Source organism: Melanerpes formicivorus, unplaced genomic scaffold (assembly GCF_026170545.1).
Source record: "Melanerpes formicivorus ecotype bairdi unplaced genomic scaffold, bMelFor1.0.p_v2 SCAF_4, whole genome shotgun sequence".
Classification (NCBI taxonomy): domain Eukaryota; kingdom Metazoa; phylum Chordata; class Aves; order Piciformes; family Picidae; genus Melanerpes; species Melanerpes formicivorus.
This window is the reverse complement of record NW_027142356.1, coordinates 17,905,816-17,926,880: the sequence shown is the minus strand read 5'-3', so window position 1 is coordinate 17,926,880 and position 21,065 is coordinate 17,905,816. Positions and strand designations below refer to the sequence as shown.

The 21,065-nt window shown below is 37.3% G+C and overlaps 1 protein-coding gene across 3 annotated transcripts in view; it reads right to left on the bottom strand.

Annotated features, from left to right (window-relative positions):
• Positions 1-21,065, bottom strand: part of DDX60 (DExD/H-box helicase 60) — a 42,275-nt gene that overhangs the window by 6,922 nt on the left and 14,288 nt on the right. For all 3 annotated transcript variants that reach the window (XM_068137126.1, XM_068137128.1, XM_068137129.1), the window contains exons 14-32: positions 20,768-21,020; positions 19,694-19,857; positions 18,641-18,793; positions 17,511-17,660; positions 16,451-16,570; positions 15,094-15,189; positions 14,280-14,395; positions 13,619-13,764; positions 13,323-13,432; positions 12,833-12,937; positions 12,618-12,746; positions 11,349-11,476; positions 8,665-8,823; positions 7,528-7,672; positions 5,578-5,730; positions 4,351-4,455; positions 2,855-3,055; positions 1,706-1,810; positions 256-394 (exon numbers count right to left, since the gene is read on the bottom strand). In XM_068137126.1, the coding sequence (XP_067993227.1) occupies positions 256-394; positions 1,706-1,810; positions 2,855-3,055; positions 4,351-4,455; positions 5,578-5,730; positions 7,528-7,672; positions 8,665-8,823; positions 11,349-11,476; positions 12,618-12,746; positions 12,833-12,937; positions 13,323-13,432; positions 13,619-13,764; positions 14,280-14,395; positions 15,094-15,189; positions 16,451-16,570; positions 17,511-17,660; positions 18,641-18,793; positions 19,694-19,857; positions 20,768-21,020 (2,677 nt within the window). The remainder of the gene's footprint in view (positions 1-255; positions 395-1,705; positions 1,811-2,854; positions 3,056-4,350; positions 4,456-5,577; positions 5,731-7,527; positions 7,673-8,664; positions 8,824-11,348; positions 11,477-12,617; positions 12,747-12,832; positions 12,938-13,322; positions 13,433-13,618; positions 13,765-14,279; positions 14,396-15,093; positions 15,190-16,450; positions 16,571-17,510; positions 17,661-18,640; positions 18,794-19,693; positions 19,858-20,767; positions 21,021-21,065) is intronic.

Genomic DNA, 21,065 nt, shown 5'->3' with positions numbered 1-21,065 from the left:
TTTTACCTTATCAGACTGTTTCACAAATAGTAAATTTAGGTTCATAACAGCATTGCCATATGCGTGCACTGGCTTTCACAGACAGAAATAATAGCACATGCAGGGTGTGTAGAGGCAGAGGCCAAGAGTATGACAATGAAGACTAGGCAAGCAAAAGTGGTAGCAGCAAGAAGGCACTCAGAAAATTCAAGAACCATTTTAAGTTACAGAGCCTGGCATAGACTGCAGTTAAGATATATGGAGAGTGTTATTTACCTTCAATTGGCTGGCATAACTTGTGGAACAAACCTTTTGCAAGAAAGCTCACTAAAACAAAATTTGAGGGTTCATGATAGAACAAGTGTGTCACAAGTCCAGCAAATCCCATGGGGTTACCTTCTTGATCCAAGTAGCCCTATATAATTTCAAAGTGTAAACAAACCAAAACCTTAGTTGTGAATGATGAACCTGGATATGTCAAAAATATTAAAAGGTGGCATTCAGAATAGTCCTTCAATTTAATGCATATTGAGACATTTAATTTCCAGTGAAAGGCCTTACTAAAAACAAGTTACTAACTATCTGAGTATTTCCAAGGGAGATTTTCATTTCCCTGTGCAAAGCATGAGTCTTGACTTCAGAGTTTTAGTGCCATTTTAGATCATACTGCCAGTGAAAAGTGCATATAGTTACCAAAGCAAGATTTGATGCAACTTTAATTTTAACAAAGCTATTAGCCTAAATGTTTGAGGGGGTAAGAGCACAGCAAGCAGTGATCCGTCAAGAATGTTGTTGCAAGATGTTTGTGTGCTTATACAGTTTCCAATAGCAACAGGGCAAGCACATGGACTAAAACTCCATTAAAGGTTGTAAAATCCAGGACACCTGTAATCTCAGTGATCGCTCTGTATCACACCCTGTAAGAAAGGAGGGAGTATCCAGAGAATGATTACATGTGTGTTTGCCCTTTTTTTTTTTATATACACTACCCTAGGAAACTTACCAGAGACAGGATATGTGGGCCATGTTTTGCCAGTTCCTATGCTAATTGTAACTTACTGGAAATGTTACTAATCTCTCTTGGTCATATTCTTCTCTTTAATAGGAGTATCAGACTCCTAGTCCCACACAGAAGGGGCACCCCCAGCAGAGCAGGCAGATGTTTTGGTTAGGGCTCCTGTCAGGAGCAGGTCTGGGAAACCTGGGCATAAATGACTTGTTAATGTAATCACATTATTGGTGCCTCTGATTGCCTGTAGTCCTGAGCTGTAAGTCAAAATGGAGTCATGCATAGAAATTTTCAAAAATGGTATCCATCAAATTGAAACTATTACTGTGGAGAGAGACCACTATTTTTCAGTCTTCTCCAAGACCTATTTCCTAATTTATTTATTTTTTGTTAAAGGTATAGTTTGTTTCAGCATTTTGGAAATTAACTTACTCTCGATATGTTTTAAAACCCTACCAGTTTACATGCATGAATCTTCATATACAATATAAATGCTCAAATTTTGCTTTCCTAATCAATTTGCAATCATATAGACCATGCCATGTGACTTTTCCTATTGAAACATTTATAACAATTTTATGTTTCCCTATACAAAAGATGTAGCCTATTGCTATGGAATGTAAAATACACGGTTCTTTAAATTAAACCACACTAGCACAAACAATGAGAATCTGTATATATAAGTACCACCCTTCATGAGAATCAGCTAAAACCTACCTCTTTGATAAGAAACTGCAAGGAAAACATGAAATAAATTTTTAATATTTCAGCGTATCTTTCTTTCCTGAATGCCATCAGTGAGTGCTTCAACACTGACAATGCCTGGTCAAACAAACAGAAGAAAGAAAATACAAAAGGAGAAATTAGAAATCCAAGGTCTTACTGATATTGTAACAAGCAAAGAAATGTAGTATCCAGCTTCTATGCCTTGTTTCACCAACTGGCTTTCAGAGTAAAAGTGCTGGGTGAGAGTTACATTGCAGATCGAATGCCTAACTTTTGGAAACACTTGTGGAAAATTCCATCCTCTGTCAGATGTGTATTCATTTTCTAAATTTGTGCTTCTATTAAGGTTTTCAAAGTTAATTACATTCATATAGTGATCTAAAAGATAAGGATTTAAGTATCATTAAACTAAACCCAGGAAGTTTTGAAATTATTCCTTCCATTTTAATACTATTTTAATATTTAATACAGAAGTTTACCAATTTACTTTGTTATCTTATTATATTAAGAAGACTTATGTCTGAATTCATTCAGTGAGTCTTTAAAAATAAATGTCTATATGCCTAAGTGGATGTTTAAATTCAGATCAGCTGAATGCAAGAGTTCGTTAATAATTACAAGATGAGATCTCTGACCAATTTGTAACCATGGCCATGGGTTTTTCACTTAAATCACTTCAGTAAATGGCAAAAATAAGAATCTTTTGATTCCAGAGAGTTAGTATGTATATTTAAATGAGTGAGCAATACATAGAATTTTATCATTGTTTCCACTGAGACAGGATTACACAGCACCCCTCCTCCCTCTGTGTGATCAGCTTTGTCTCAAATCAAGGTAAAATTTTAAATATTAGAAGACATTCTAATTTTCCAGGTTGATGCAAATATTGCCTAGAGCGACCCACTAAAAATACATTCCTGCAGCATTCATTCTGATGATAGTATTTATTGTAAAGAAGAAATGCATGAAAAAGCACAGGACAATACTGTGGAGAAGATGGCACAGGTACTAGAAGCAGTACAGCAAAGTACGTGGTTTCTTTTGGAGGCAGATAATGCTTACTTCTGAAGTTCATAGCTGTCTGCTCATTTTAAGGAGACATAGTTTAACTTAATTGCTTTTAAGAAAACAATACTAAACCTTTGCTCTGGCATCTGCTTTGTCATCAGCCTTTGCAGCCAACAGCATGAGTCTCAATATTAAGGAAACAGTCAGAGGAAACTGGCCTTTCAGCTGAGGTACGTTGGACTTGATAAGTCTTTCAACTTTGGGATACGGAATGTTGTAGAAGAACACATTACCAATCAAATCTTGCCCTCGTCTTCCAGCACGTCCTGACATCTAAGAATATAATATTTAATAATTATATTATTAAAATAATAACTATACATTTTAAAATCAAATATAGATAAGTTGTATATACTGGTACTATCAATGCAGTCTTAATAAAGTATTTATGACAAATTGTTTCAACAACGTGTACAAAATCTGTTGTACCTCAAATATAGATGGTTTACAGGTTTGGTGGGTTTATTTATTTCTTAAAATATGAACTTCCAAATTTGATAGAAGACTTTAACACTGGCTAAGATGGTTAGGTTCACTCACATATCATTTTAACTTTTATATTTCTTCAAGGTGAGATTTAACTTAATTTGTACCTATATACTAGCTTTGTTTTCAAGTTACATTATTTCTAGGTAGACTTGAGGCAGAGACATTTGCAGTATGAATAAAGAGCAGAGAATATGAATGAAGAATACAGAGAATGATCTTAAGGATGTATTCCCTTGCTTGGGTCACCTGTTCTTGGTCAGGTCCATTGTGGGGACTTGCCAGATGGTGTGACAAAGCTGGAGTCATATAATTTATGTGAAGTGGAAGGTTGATGCATGTAGGTCCAGTTACTGCACAGAACCACTCACACTGAGGGAGAGCTGGCTGCTAGGTGATATGAGCAGCTGTATCTGGCCTATATGATCTCCTGGACCATATGCAAGCTGGCAGTACTACATGAAAATATAGGTTTGGAAAGTAGCACAAGAGCACCAAACACAAGTAAATTTGGGATTTGGGATAATGATAATGAAGAATCTCTCAGCCCATCCAATAAGTTGTGCCATGACTAGAAGCACTCTGTTTTATTGTATTTGGAAACTCATCTACTCACTGCTGTATTGCATTGCATGGAGTGCCACTTCTATGATGAAAGGAACTCAAATGTGCTGTTAATTCAGTGAGTAATTTTTCTTGTCTTCATACATCCCCACTGTGTGTTCTTATAGCGTATTTTTCACACATTTGTAAAACCCTGGCTAGAACAAACAAGAGCTTTTGTCCTTCTGGCTTCCATAATGGCAAGCTGAATCTATGCCTTTAATTCACCAAGCAATTGCAGTATTTTCATTATTGAGATAGGTCTCTTGACTGTATACATTATTTGTGGGCTGGCAGTCATGCAACATGAGTAAAATCACCTTAGCTAAAACTATTATTGTCACCAAAATGAACAGCTAAAATTCAGGACATACCTAGAATTATATGTAAAAGAAAATACTTATCTTCTAAAGTTGTGTGTGAAGACAGCTACATGTGTACTGTTCTTGTAATAACAATTAGGTGTTCTATTTCTGTACCTGTCTGTAATTCAGGGCATCTAAAAAGACTGAATCTTCAGCAAAAACAACAGATTTACATGGCATGTTGATTCCCAGAGCAAGTGTTGAAGTAGCTGTAACCACCTATAAAATACCAAACGTGAGTATATCTATTAGCAAAGGCAATATCCAATTTTAGAAAAAACACCTGTAATATGCAACTTAAACTGTAACAGGAATTTTATTATAACTTTTCATTTGCTGAACCTTAGCTATGAAAATATACAAATTTCACTCTTCAGTGTATTTTGCATAGCCGTTACATGTGCACATTAAGAAACAGTACTTGGGATACAACCCCATGCAACAGTAGAGGTTTGGGGAAGAGTGGATGGAAAGCTGCCCAGCAGACAAAGACCTGGGGATGTTGGTCAACATTAGTTGACTATAAGCAAGCAATGTGCCCAGGTGGCCAAGAAGGCCAACAGTACTCTGGCCTGTATCAGGAATAGTGCGGCCATCAGGAGCAGGGAAGTGACTGTTCCCTTGTACTCAGCACTGGTGAGGCTGCACCTCAAATACTGTGTTCAGTTTTGGGCCCCTCACTATGGGGAATTGCTGGAGTATGTCCAGAGAAGGGCAACAAATCTGGTGGTCTAGTGCATACATCTTATGAGGAGCAACTGAGAACTGGGATTGTTTAGCCCAGAGAAAAGAAGGTTGAGAGTAGACCCTACCACTCTCTACTTGAAAAGAGGTTGTAGTGAGGTGGGTGTCAGTCTCTTCCCAAGCAAAAAGTGATAGGATGAGACAAAATGGCTCTAGATGTGCCAGGGGAGGTTTAGGTTGGGCATTAGGAAAAATTTCTTTACTGAAAGGGTTGTTAAGCACTGGAACAAGCTGCCAAAGGAAGCGGTTGAGTCACCGTCCCTGGAGGTATTTACAAGACATGCAGATGTGGCACTTAGGGATATGGTTTAGTGGTGACCTCAGTATTTTATGGTTGGACTCAGTGATCTTAAGGATCTTTTCCAATTTAAATGATTCTATCATCCTATGATATACTAACCTGAAGGATGGAATCTCTTAGTCAGAAACAGGGTTCTATAGCTATCAATTCACCCAGTTTACATTATTTATTCAGAAACCTTCCTGTCAACATCTTTTCAATGAGTATAAGTCAATGCAATATGTATTTATGACTGGTGAAAGGTACACTATATTTTTAATATAACATTTTAAAAGAACTGATCCCAGTTGACCAACCTTGATATATCCCATCCTGAAAAGCATCTCCACTACTTGTCTTGACTTGTGAGACATAGATCCATGATGAAACCCAATGCCCCTCCGTGCCATGCTTTGCTGCAGGTAACATTTTCTCTCAAACCTAGCTCGATAGAAAATCTTCTCTAATGTCTACAAATAAAAACAAATGGTGTTAACCACAACCAGGTGCTGTTAATGAAAGAAAAGACTTCTCTAATGAAGTTCCAAGCACTATAGAGAAATATAACTGTTCATGATCTTCAGTCAACCTGAAACCAAAAGTACACAATTACATACCATTAATAGCTTCATTGTGATGACAAACCCACTTCTATACACTATCAGATTTTGTCACCTTTGCAACAAATGCTATGACAATAGCATCAACTGTCATACCACGTAGCTAAATGCAGCCATGCAGACATGGCAAGCTTGCCTGTTCACGACCTTCCTACTCAAAGCATGGCCTTATAACCATATACTGTGTGCCAGTATCACAGCATAAATTCCTAAGTAGCTTAATGAAACTGATACTTATTTTGTTTGTTTGTCATCCCTGCACAGTACTAATTAATTAATAATTGCAGAGGGACCTTGACAGACTGGACAGATGGGCAGAATCCAATGGGATGTCATTTAACAAGTCCAAGTGCCGAGTGCTGCACTTTGGCTACGGCAATCCCATGCAGAGCTATAGGCTGGGGTCGGAGTGGCTGGAGAGCTCCCAAACAGAGAGGGACCTGGGGGTGCTGATTGACAGCTGCCTGAATATGAGCCAGCAGTGTGCCCAGGTGGCCAAGAGGGCCAATGGCATCCTGGCCTGCATTAGGAATAGTGTGGCCAGCAGGAGTAGGGAAGTCATTGTGCCCCTGTACTCTGCATTGGTTAGGCTGCACCTTGAGTACTGTGTCCAGTTCTGGGTCCCTCAGTTTAAGAAGGACATCGAAACACTTGAATGTGTCCAGAGAAGGGCAACAAGACTGGGGAGAGGCCTTGAACCAAGCCCTATGAGGAGAGGCTGAAGGAGCTGGGATTGTTTAGCCTGGAGAAGAGAAGGCTCAGGGGAGACCTCGTTGCCCTCTACAACTACCTGAAAGGTGGTTGTAGCCGGGAAGGGGTTGGTCTCTTGTCGGCAACCAGCATCAGAACAAGGGGACACAGAACAAGGGGACACAGTCTCAAGCTGCACCAGGGGAGGTTTAGACTCGAGGTGAGGAGAAAGTTCTTCACCGAGTGAGCTGTTTGTCATTGGAATGGGCTGCCCAGGGAGGTGGTGGAGTCACCATCCCTGGAGGCGTTCAAGAGGAGACTGGACGTGGCACTTGGTGCCATGGTCTAGTCATGGGGTCTGTGTTGATAGGTTGGACTCGATGATCCTCGAGGTCTCTTCCAACCTTAGTTATACTGTGATACTACCATCTCCTTTCACAACATGGCTAGAAGCTTCCTTTTCCCAAACTCAGAAATAGCACAAGGTATCCTAGTCCATTAGAATATTCATAAATCATTTTAATGCCTGCAATAATTCATTATTTCATATTTTTACAGGATATGAAGGGCATAAAAATGTTTTGATAAGTACACAAAGGTGCTATATAGCCTATGCTAATGACTGACTCAGAAAAAATAGGAGTTCATGATCTGGATAAAGTGATAGAACTGTACTGCTGATAGTTCTTGGAAATGAATTAATGGTAGCATACATTTCAGGATGGCTATCACAACATCTTTTTTTGTTGGCAGACAATTGCCCATACATCTCAAAATTAAAGTTCTCTGATATCTGGAATCAAATTTTAAGGGAAATATTCAGAATGTATCACGAAGGCACTGTTATGAAGTACAACTGCATCACACATTATATGCTTTTATGCATTTATGCAATAATGCACGCGTTTTAGACACACAAAATCAGAATCATGCTATAATTATCAGTTAACTACTTACATCTTTATCCACTGCTTTAGGATCAGCATAAGTATATGCAGAAGGGATAGCAGTTAGCCTGTCAAGTCTTTTTTCTAACTCTTGTTTTGTAGTCGCAAGAAGTTCCAAGTTTTCCATTTTACTAGAGCTCAACTTTTCAACATTCCTGTACAAAATATAAAATTAAATTACCATACATTTATCAATTTCAAAATATTCATTGTGTGCTGAAAGAGACAGACTTATTCCCTTTTGACCTGCATACTCAGACATGTAGGTAGATCTGTTGATGTAAACTTGCTGATAATGTCAACTGCTTCATTTTATCATGGCTTGTATGCAAAACAGCAAGTAATTCTGGGTGAAGAAGAGAGAAGGAATTACGGTGATATACTAACATGAAGGAAACAACCATAAGTACCTTGCTTAGCAAATTAGAAAACTAACGAGATTGCACAGTAGAAGAATTAGAAGTGAAAGAAATGTGATGGATTTACTGCCAATAATGACTGTAAGGATTTAGGACAGGATTTGAAGAAGATAAGGGAGGGCCAACAACTTAGAGGAAGATTTTCAAGCTACTTCTGTGTCTAAACATCTGTCTAAATTCTGGATTTTCAAATTCTACCTTACTACTACTACTACTACTACTATTAAAGGCAACTAAGTCCATTCTCTCATGACATTTCCAAAGAATGCACTGTCAGTTGTCATGATTAGGAGGACAAACCCATGATACTTCATACTCCTGATAATCAGGGTAACTACAGCCATATTTCACTACCCAATGCCTCATAAAAATCCATACTCTATGATCACAAAATCAAGAAAATTCAAGCTTACAGTGAAAAAAATACACCATAATCAAAATGTCTTCAAATATTCAAAGAACACCTCACCAGTCAGGTGAACCCATACTTGAGAGACTTGCCTTACACAATGTCAGCAACACTGCTATCTTTCTGCTCCTGACTACACACTAGGTACTGCTGATTGATAACCTGCCATACAGATGCTTCTGCTGTGAGAGTTGTTAGAGCACAGAGGAGCAGGGACTACATTCTCAAGTCAGATGAACATGCTCCTGAAAGCTACATCCCCAAGGAATAACTTGTCACAATATACAAGTTTTTAATAACACATAGTTAAAATACTTACTGAGAACAGAATTTTGCTAGCTTCTTCTTCAATTTTCTTCGTTCATCCCTCAAATGTTCTTTTTCCTTCTCAGTATTAGGGTCTTGTTCACATCTTTGTTTTCTCACCAAATTGAGGAATATATTCCTGGCTGAACGTTCCACTAACTCCACATTAAAACTTTAAGTAAATAATGTACAATATATATGTTAGGTAAACTCTATTTAATATAATTTTTATTTACATGTTACAAGAATATTCATTAAGCCTTATCACCTGTCAACAGTTAGAACCTAATCATTAGAAGCATATCCCCACTCTACCCTCACATCATAGTTCACATTCACTTTTAAACTGCTGTTATTTCAAAACTGAGTGGTAAAATGTAAAATGATTATGCCAATAAATTACCTAGAACAAGTATGCTCAACTCTATCTTTCCCTAATACAGACACTCATAGATACTGAAAAAGTTTAATCTTTGTAATTCTCCTCAATTACCTAGCTGAGAATAAGAGCCTTTCTTAGTCTTCTACACAGCTGTTCTACCTCATAGCTTTTTCAGTATTGGACTGTTTGGAGTTTAACTGGGATGGGGATTTCTCCAACTGGGATGGGGATTTCTCCAACTTCTCTTTCAAAAACTGATTTTTTTATTCTTGTTGCAGTAGGCAGATCTTCTTAACTAACACCATAAAAATTCTTGGCAACATATGGGATGAGGTTGTATCCTAGTCCATTAGAATATTCATAAATCATTCAAATCTGGCAGTCACCAACAACAGGAGCAAAACTGAAGGACTTCACCCTTTTATCCAGAAAGATCAAATACAACTATTAAGGCTAGCAGGTAACTTCTTAAGCTTTTCACATCTCCATGGATGACAGAGGTCAGTAACGCTTGTTTGCCATTTACCCTTTTCCCCCGCCTTTGAAGCTCAGGCTGTATGATCTCATATCTCTCTGCCACTGGGTTTATTTGGTCATAAGGAGTACTCAAGTGGCGCCAACCCATTCTTTCCCTCAGTGGCTCTAAGAAAAGAAAATCAAACTCTAAGTACTCCTTTCTCCTACCACTAATGGTATCTACAGCTCTGACACCTGCTGTCCCAGGAGTCTCCATTAGTTCCACACTAACATAACACCATGAAGGATGACTGCTTTGCAGCTCACACATCAATAATGTCTTTGGCAGAAAAAGCTTACCAGTACCAATGAAACATGACTATCAATCTATTACTCCAAGTCACTGTCTACTACTTGTGATGGTAACTCATACCCTTGATTTTCATCACAATTTCTCAAGACTGGGACATTTAACTGGAGATTCTTAATTTTATTTTTTTTAATCTTGTCCCTTGTCAGACTACGAAGACACTGTGGAGGTCTACCAGGTACTGTTACACTACAGGTAACAGATTTCTGTAACTCACCTCCCAACTTCATACCACTAGGGTTCTGCCTCAATCTTTACTGTCACGGGATGTATTTTAATCTCACTATGATGTTTTATCAATCATCTAGAATATTCATACTCTACTTGCAGTCCCTTATCAGAGCCATAAACCTCCAAGAATTTTTAAGGACTGTAATCATTCCAGGGTGGATGAGAAGAAGACATCTATCTGTCCACCCTGATGAGAAGCACCTTGGAACTTCCTACTTAGGGCACCTAAATGATGCTGCAGTTCATACAGCAGCTCTGAAATGGTTACTTGAAGGAAGTACGAGTATCTAAACGTCCTTTTGAAAACTGTCAGTTTCAGTTTGAAAACAGTCACAACATTAATATACAACTATATTGTCACTGAGAAATAAAAAAATAAACAATTTATCACCAACTAATTTGAGATGTGCCATCAATATACATATTCATTTTTTGCTTTTTCCTTTCTAAAGTCCTTTCAGAAATACCTTTTTATCAGTACCAGTCACGTGTGAACTGAAATGGCAGTCCAATATAAGGAAGGACAAGGCTTCATACCGAGCTAGGAAAACTTTACCTTTTTAAACAATCATTCCTGTGCATTATTAGTGAGAATAGAGTAAACAGCGCTAGACAACTGTGTACTGATAAGCAGCTTCTTTTTGTTACAACATCCAGCACTGAGGGACATACCTACTTTACTAATATTAGCAATACCAGTGAGAATAATGGCATTGTCAGTAGCCTCAAAGGGGTTCATTTCACATTGTGTCATTGCATCTCACATATATGTAAAACTGGCTGATGCATGTCACTGCATGTAAGATGAAACTGTTAGAGGCTATGAAATTAAACCATCACCATGTGGCAAATATCCACATTAACAGAACCTTATTCCACCCTTTTCCCTAGCAAAGCTGACCCTGCATACATCATTTGTAATTCTAATTAAACATAAAGCATTCAACACTTTCCACAACTGTTCCACAGTGCCCACACTGGGGCAATGCAACTGAGACTAGGACTCTCATTGTATCATGATTCAATTTCTTGCAGTTTCCTCAGTCAGCATGCATGGATTCTACCCTTTCCACAGAGTTTTACTTCAGCTAAACCTTTAGGACCATAAAAATACAAGGGTTGATAGAGCTTGCAGGTCTTTTTAAAACATAGGCAACATATACCATAGAAATGCCAAGCCACATCTCTGTTTACCTGCAATATTATTTTTTCTGAATATAAGTAATACACATATAATACATGAAAGCTAAATACTTACATAAAAAATATGGCAGGCAACTTATTCATCTCATTTAATTTATCAACAAAGCGTGGAAAATTACTCCACTTCTCCAGTTCTGAGCAATCCACAGGTTTTGGCTTAAGGTGTTCCAGTAGCTCATTCACCTAATCAAATTAGTATTATTGTCAAGATTTTAAAGGCAGAAAGTTCAGGCTGGGGACTAACAAATATGAATACTTAATTTTCCTGTGCCATCTTCTTTCAGTGGACACCTTATTGCTCGCTACAGCTGTCTGAAAGGAGGTCGTAGACAGGTGAGAGATGGTCTCTTCTCCCAGGCAACCAGCAACAGAACAAGAGGACAAAGTCTCAAGTTGCGCCAGGGGAAGTTTAGGCTCAAGGTGAGGAGAAAGTTCTTCACAGAAATTGGCCATTGGAATGGGCTGCCCAGGGAGGTGGTGGAGTCACCGTCCCTGGAGGTGTTCAAGAAAGGTTTGGACACGGCACTTGAAGCCATGGTTTAGTTAGTCATGAGGTGTTAGGTATTAGGTAATAGGTTGGACTTGATCTCTGAGGTCTTTTCCAACTTGGTTGATTCTACAATTCTATGATTCTATCAGCTCAGCTTGTTAAAATTATTCAGAACTGCAACAGTCACATACAGCTCACAAACTAAAAAGTCTTCAGGCTATCAACTGACTTCGGTAAGAGCCCAAAATGCATATGGCTGTACCATTCACGGTTACCATCACTGTGAAGATAAAGTATTACTAACATATTGATTATATTTTAAGTATAATATTTCAAGAAATTTTGGGCGTTCTTCTCACATATTCCTTATTTTTGCCTTGCTGTCCATTCACTGCCATCTCATATTCCTTTTTATGATATAGGAATAGGTGGCTTTCCATTAAAGATTTGATTTTCTTCTCAATGCTTTAATTTCTATCTATACCAATGAGAAGCAAAAGAGACTTAGGACTAAAATAGCAGAGTAGTGGTGCAATACTCTCATTAATTGTAGGAGGTACTTACAAAGAATCAGGAATTAAAATGTCACAGCAGTATCAGAAATCTGACTTCCAGAGAAGTTTGTGAAAATACCACCTTGAAAATGCTTACAGAAATGCCTCAAATCATGCCTCTCTTTCAAGTACAGCACCAGATAAAACTGATATGTAACTATGGGAGGAGAAACTTCCATAATACATTATTACATATAATTATTATATAGCTTGAATATATAATTATTATATATTAAAGCTGCATACGGTCTTTAAAAAGTGTCCTGTTAACAAATGCTACCTTCTGCCGTTGGCCAAGCACAATCCATTTGCGTAGCTCCTCCTTTAGTTCCTGTTCATATTTCCTCACATCTGCCTTTTTTATTACTACTTTATTCTTGAAAAAGATAAACTCTTCAGGATCTAGTTCCTGGAAAACAACATTAATATAAAGCATTGCAGTACTTTGTTATCTGTTTATTTTGATCTCTTTTTCATACAATTGTATATACACACCTGTGCCCTTGGCCACTCTTGCCAGACTTTTACCATCATGTCATAAAGTTGGATGCTCTCTCGTGGAGACAGGGAAAGATCTGAAGGAATACCGTAATTCTCAATCTGCAAGGAGTTTAAACAAAAGAAAGAGAATAGAATAGAATAGAATAGAATAGAATAGAATAGAATAGAATAGAATAGAATAGAATAGAATAGACCAGGTTGGAAGAGACCTTCAAGATCATCGCGTCCAACCCATCATCCAACCCACCTAATCAACTAACCCATGCAACCAAGCACCCCATCAAGTCTCCTCCTGAACACCTCCAATAATGGTGACTCCACCACCTCCCCGGGCAGCCCATTCCAATGGGCAATCACTCTCTCTGGGTAGAACTTCTTCCTAACCTCCAGCATAAACCTCCCCTGGCGCATAATAATTTTGATGGAATCCATGTTTCCTAAAAGTAACAGTTGCTGAGCAATGTGACATCAGTATTATGCTTACATGATCCACTGTTAATACAGCACATGGATGACAATGTTCAATGATAAAATCACTGCCCTTTAGAGAACATACGTACTTTTCCAAATCATTGTATCTTTCTTCATACAGAACTGTGAAGAGACAAAAATGCTGTCATGATGCACATGGTTCTTTTAAAAAGTACTTAATCCTGCAATATTTGTTTTTATATAAAATAAAAACTAAACTGAAACAAGCTTACATTCTCATACAATGACTAAAACTTTTGCAGAAATATTAAAATCTATTTCTTCAACACAAAATACTCTGACACCCACCTAGCCTAACACGATAGGATTTCTTTTGTTCTCGTACTTGACGTTTCACTTTATTTTTTCTTGTGAAGTTCGTTTCAGAGTCTCTAGAGCTTTCTTGCATTTTATTCTCAGCACATTGCCAATATCTTTTCACAGACTGTAACCAGCTTCAATACAAGAATAAAATAAAAATAAGAGTTATAAAAGTATTTTAAGAAAATTCCTACGGCTATGATAGATTAATAACTACAATCTGCTCAACTTCTCTTATAGAATTTCCAGTCCATTTCTCACTATCTTTGGGGTAATTTTCTCCAGATTATGTGAGGGTGCAAATAAAAATGTGAAATAGCACCATTATATATAAAAATACAGTGCAATTGTCTACTCTGATTAATGATGGACAAGTGTGCTTATTAGGTTTTGGCAAGTCATATATACGTAAAAACCTTTTAAATTCCTCTGCACAGTTCAATTATAGTGTCTGAAGGAATAGTAGGGCTCGTTCTCAATACTGAGTTAAGAGTTACAGTGTTGTTTCGTGTCAGATGGGGGAATTATGTTAGCATAATAGATCTAGTATTATAACTTCAAATTAGTTGTGTCCTAATAGCAATTGACCTCTTTATGTCAAACAACTGACATTCAATTTAAATATGCTAAATATGTATTCCATACATACTCTGTTAGGTGTTCTGGGTTACTGACAGTAGCAGAGAGTGCCAAAAATGGACATCGAATTGTTACCAAAAGATGCTCCCAAACCTCTGCTCCAATTTCACCACCAAGACAATGGACCTATGTTTTTAGAAAAAATTATTAAAATAAAAGAAGAAGTGGCCTTTATCAAAGTGCACTTGTAACAGGACCTGGCTTGTGCTTTGCAAGAATCAAAAGAGTGTCAAGATCAGTACTGAATAAATCTTATGTTGGAGCAAATGACCGTCAGATACAAATCACATGTCCAGTAAATCTCTCTCCAAATTAGTATAACTTTCAATACTAGATTTACTGACTGTACCCTAGATACAAACTAGCATCATTAACAATACATTTTTTATGCAAGAAAGAATACAGTAGACATTTTTAATTTAGCAAGATTAATGATTTACTTTTACCCTAACCAACAAATACTGTATGATATGACAAGTGTATAATCCGAGTGTGGTATACTCTGTTTGTGCCATTGAGACTATGGTGGCAGATTTCAGTTTTTCAGTTGACTGGCTTGAGAGAAATAAAGAAAGCTCCTGGTATCTTTGATTGACCTATATGTCCTCTTAAGAACTAACAGAGTTTTAAGTTTTTTTACTGGAGCAGATAAACACTACCATTGAACACAAAAAAGCATGTAAGACTGAAATAGTATTTCTGAATGTTGAGGGGTTTTTATTAGCAATAATGTGTGTACTGAAAAATCAAACCACTAGCATTTTTCCAAAAGGTTTTGGGGTTTTTTTCCTTCGTTAAATTTGTTACTATTAAAAGATGCCTACCTCATCAAATATAACATATTGTATCCTTTTGGTCCATTTCTGGCAACGAGGAGACAGCATCAAAATTTCTAAACATTGAGGCACGGTCACTAGTATCTAGGAAAGGTTTGCAAAGCATTATTTTTAAGTAAACTGACTAATCAACTACAAGTAGATTCAGCATTCAAAAAAATAATGAATACACATGCGTTTAAAAAATGAATGAATGATTTGTCACTGCTATCTTCAAGAAGGGCAAGAAAGAGGCCCCAGGAAACTGCAGGCTGGTCAGCCTCATTTCATTCCCTGGGAAGATGAAGGAGTAACTAATCCTGGAAATCACTTCCAAGCAAATACAGAGTAGGGAGTATTCAGCATGAATTCACTGAGGGGAACTCCCAAATTCTATGATGAAATGACTAGACTGGTAGATTAGGGGAGAGCAATGGATGTGTTGTCAAAAGACATTTGAAGACATCTCCAGTAAGATCCTCACAGAGAAGCTATTAAGTATGGCCCAGATGAACAGACAGTGGAGGTGAATCAAAACTAGCTGGAAGGCTGGGCCGAGACATTGGTGATTAGTGGTACAAAGCCTAGCTGGAGACAGTGTAACCTCAGTGGTCAATGCTGGGTCTGATTCTGTTTAAAATCTTCATTAATGATCTGGATGATAAAAAGTATACCCCCAGCAGGTTAGCTGATAATACCAAATTGGGAGAAGTGGCTGATCACAACAGCAAATCATGCTGCCATCCAGTGGGATCTAGGCAGGCTGGAGAACTCCATGAAGTTCAACAGGGGGATGTGAAAAGGACAAACTCTACACCACAGTGTATACTGGGGGCCATCAAGCTGAGAAGTAGCTCTGCAAAAAAGGACCTGAACATACCAGTGGCCATCAAGTTGAACATTGGGCATCAATATGCCCTTGTGGAAAAGAAGGCTTAGTGGTATCCTGGTCTACACTAGGAGGAATGTGCCCAGAAACACAAGGGATCCTTCCTCTCTTAGTAGCGATGAGGCCACACCTGGGGTCATGTGTCCAGTCCAGTCGACTTCTAAAGTGACTACATTAGTGGGCAGGGAAGAGCTACCGATGCATTCTATTGGACTTCTGTAAGGCATCTGCTGTGTGCTGGCAACCAAAGAATCTTAATGTGTTTTTCTTTTAATTAGAGCAAGTAATCAGCTGCATACCCGATAAGGGTGAGTAGTATGGTTTTGACATAGACTGAAAGGTTCTTGTGAACAGTACAGGTATGCTTAGATTTTTTTAGTAATGGTACAGTTGTTTTATTAGAATTCACATTTTCAGAAGCCAAATGGAATACAGAAGTCACTATTACTGTGCGTTAAAACATCCATTAAAATATACCTGAGAATTCATTACATCACTGCGGTAATCTCTTGTGAAGACACCACACACTGTCAATCCATCTGGAAGTTTCTTGGTGAATTGTTTGTATACAGTTGCCACCACTTGGTTTACAAGGGCCTGAAATAAAGCAGGTCATTAACACAACTAGACACTGTATATCTGAAGGTGTATGACATTCTAAGACACATGAAAGTATTCAATTTTGTCAATGATACTAATGCAATAGAGTATAATGTACTGTGTAATGTGCTATTTAACCTACTTGAGTTTCAGTTATAGTCAAATGCTTTCAAATAAATTTAGTGTTGTGTAAATTCAGTTTTACTTTAGCAATTCCCTATTTTTTTCAAAACAAAAATAGATCACATTCTACTGCATCTACAAGTACTGTAATGATCTCAAATTTCTGTGGCTACAGGCATTAAAAACATTTCTGCACCCAGACTGACATTCAAATGATAAGATGATTTTGATGCCCAACCTGAGTATAACAGGTTTGGTTTACATACAGGAAACAGTCCATAACGATTGCTATGAATAATAGCACACATAATTTATTATTAAAAAATCATATAATAGCACACTAAAATAAATTTTATAAGAAATCAAAACATTCCCTAAATTTTTACACGTTTTCTTTTGAAATATCTAATGGTGAACTGAATGAGGAAAAGACAACCAAAGATGACTTGCTTGGTCATTGCTCTGTTCCAGTACTGCTTTGAGCATGTTGGTAAGATTTGGTACTTTCATCATTTTCCTAACATGCTACTTCTAGCACTTTTGTGTGCATTAGTGTTTCTGACCTTAAATTAACTGTACAGATACTAATAGAGAGAAACTTTATATTATATTAAATATTTTGAAGATTTTTTGGTGAACAAGCCATTTCAAATAAACATAAGTGTAAACCAGAATGTAACGATTCAATTTCTAATAAAAAACCCCAAATGTGTATCAACTAAATTTGTGTAACAAGTTACCCAAAAAATTACAGAATCATACCAAGACATATCATACTCATATATACTGAATATGTCATAGGATTCAGCCTTACCTTTGTAGGAGCAATATACACAACTACTCCTTCATTGCTTGCTTTCAGAACTTTTTCCATGCAGTAGTATGATGCATATGTCTTTCCTGATGAAGTGGGAGCAACAATCACTGCAGACTCATTATTGTCTACAATATCAAGAAGCTCTCTCTAAGAGAAAAACAGTTAACTACATTGTGATGCTATCACTATCACATACATCAAAACATGTCATGTTCTTAGTGAGTAAACCAGGTCTTCCAGTGAAAATATTTGCATTCTTTTCTCTTTTCTAATGGAAATATTTGGAACTACAACTTATAACTTGACTATTTCAATTATTTGATAACAGATACTGCTACCATAATATTCTGAGTTCAAAACTGGACATTTTCAAGTTAAAAAATAAAATCAATTAACTCAGCAGTGTATAATTTATTTCCCAAAACTTCAATATTCTATACAATGCAACATTTTATTTCTTACACTATATTACATCAATAATGAATGTACCTCTCTTTTGCTTCTAGCATATAGTGTTCATTAGTCTGTTTTCTTCCCAAGTATTGTTATCCTACATGTGCTCTCCTGCCCTACATATGGCGGTGAAAGGATTGGAAGAGGAGTGCAGAACTGGAAACAGAAATAGTACTAACACTGTCTTTCTCAATTAGCACAAATGCCAAGTTCCAAGCTGCTTTTCAAGCAAGTGGCTCTTTTGCAGATAGGGACAAGCAAAGCAGCAAATTAGTTTTGTTTTCCCAGTCCAGTAATACAAAAATCTGAGTTAGATTTATTCTGTTTTAGATAGAAAAGCTCTTTTTCAACCCATAATATGGGTGATTCTTTAGGGACAAATGAGCAGAAAATGAAGATTCTCAGGTTATCTAAATGGGGTGTTATCACCATCAAATGTAGTAACAAGCAGTGAAATCCCATGGCCTCAGAATTTCTTATGTGAAATTCCTTGGGCCGAGCTCTTTATAGAAAAGCTCTCAGTGCAGAAAGAGCATGAAATACAGTCAAAAATAACCTACTGAGTCAGATTTGTTAAAAACATTACTTTTAACAAGTAGTAATTTCTAATGGATTTTTTTTTAATTAAAAATCAAAGATAATTTCTATTTACTTCATGCAAAAGGTTTCATTACCTGCCACGTGTCTGGTATGAAATGTTGCACCCGAGGATCTGGATCATTTCTCTCTTCTCTGAGCAAGTAATAATCCATGTATTGTAGCTGAAAGCGAGCTGGACTCACTTCGATAGTGTATTTGCTTATATTCTGATCATTACTTTCTCCTACCTATAAGGTCAAATTTGTTCCAAAACTAGTGAGAAATTAAGAAAATAGCACATGCTTTGCTCTGAGGAATTCTGCAAACTTTGAAAAACATGAAAGTGATTTTATTAGACATGTAGTCAATAGGCTGTGAGCTATATCATCCTTCTTCTGCCTGACAAATCACCTTAGTATCTCTTCTGTTTAATGATATCCCATCTACACACAAAGGTATCAAACTACTCTTAACATTACATTAGCCAGTATGCAAGTTGCTAACATGCAGAAAAGCACAAGGGCAATCTATAGAGGAAGTATTTCAGCACCAAATTCACTGTAGCTACGTGTAGTCTCATCTGTGCTAGGAAGGATAAGCAATTCAGTATCTGAAACTGTTTCCTTCAAGGTGATCAGTAACACCATAACAACAAAGGTAGTTTTCACCTACCTCTGCAGTCTCCAAGATTTCCTTTTCTAAAGCAGTACATTTTAGCTTGTTAGAAAGCAGCTGCTCATCACTTAGCTTTTAACAGTGGTTTTTAACATGCAGGCTTCAGCTGATGTGATTAATTCAACAGTAAGCACCTCTAAAAGATGTCTAAGGCCTCAGGAAGGTGTACATTAAGAGCAAATTAATCTTGGTACAGATTTCAAATAGTATCCTTGCAGCCATACACAGTTCTATTTACTGAAGAGGAAGTGGCCTACTGTACCATCTAGCCCTCACATCAAACAGGGAGGTGTATCAATGGAACTAAAGAAAAGTAATGTCTGAAGCAAAACCAGTTCAAAATCCTATGATGCAATACGAAATAAAAGAAGCTCAACATAGCTCTTCTACATACTATTCAATGCTCAAGAAAACACTGTTGATATTATCTACACATCCAGCTACAGCAGAATCATTACAGCCTATAAAGTTACCTGGCCAGATAGAGAGCATGCCAAATTCTTAAATCCAAGAAGTGTTAGGTATGTGGTAAGTTTTTGAAGATGTGGTTTCTCCAAAAGATCTTGATATTTTTCAAGGAGGATATGAATTCTCCTCATGACCTGAACAGCTTTGCTTAAGTCTTTAGATTTATTACCTTTAAAACAATAAGCTTACAGTTATTTGCGAGGCGACTGTATCCTTTGGAGTCTTGTATTTTTAGAACAGACCTTACCCACCCAACCGCATTCATGACAATCTAAAAATGTATTTTATTTGAAGGCAAGTAGATAACCCACACTCCTGTGTTCTCTACAAGGAATGCCACTGATGACCAAGCACCCAAGAGCTTGTATCTGCTTCTGCACACTCAGATATGAAAGAAGTCATGCTGAATTCTATGCAGTAACTGAGCTCTCTCAATTCACATTTGCCAACTCACATTCACCACGCATTTATTTGCTCAACATTACTAGCAACGTATTTCACGCCAGCGTTTACAACACTCCTCAACACAATCAGAGCAGTGCGTTCAGACCATCATAGCTGAGGGTATGGACTTAACAAGTTAATTCTGGTGAAATAGGAGGCCACAGTAGCCCAGATTTCTCTGCAAGTGGCCATCATCCAAACTTTGGAGTTAATCACCTCAGCTAAGTAAACAATCCACTGTAATTTTAGTATGCATGATACATAATCATTGAAGGTATATACAGTAAAATAGATTGTTTAAATATATGAAATATTTACAAAGAAGAACAGGAAAATATCCATAATTTCACCACGTATTTTGTGGTTGGCTCAAAGGATCTTGAAATTGTGAAAGGGGACCAGAGCCTGTTAATTCTTAAAAACACCTTTCATGCTTCTGAAACAGGGCTGTATTCATATGTTTTTATTCCAGCTGAAAATGTCCAAGTCATTTACTCTGATGGTTAAAGGGAGTTGAAGTCCATGGCAGGGGGCTTGGAACTAGATGATCCTTGTGGTCCCTTCCAACCCTGAATGAAACTATGAAACTATGAAACTATGAAGTAGAATATTGAACATGAGTTTGGTTACCATACCTTGCTTTCTGCAGTGTTCCTTCCACACTTCAAAGCAGGCAGACAGTCCTGTCATTTCTACACTGAGCTTCACAGATTTACTTTTAAGAGTTTTGAGAAACTTCTCCAACTTATTTATTCCAACAGTCATATTTGCTTTTATTTCCTTTTCAGTTGGTACACGCAAGGCTTTCCATTGCTCCTGCTCTTTGTTTTCTTCTTTAGCTTGTAGTCGCTTGTTGTTTTCCTTTACAATTGTTTCAGCTTTAGTTTTCTACCCCAAAAAATTAAGATATTTAGAACCATCATTCTGTGTGCA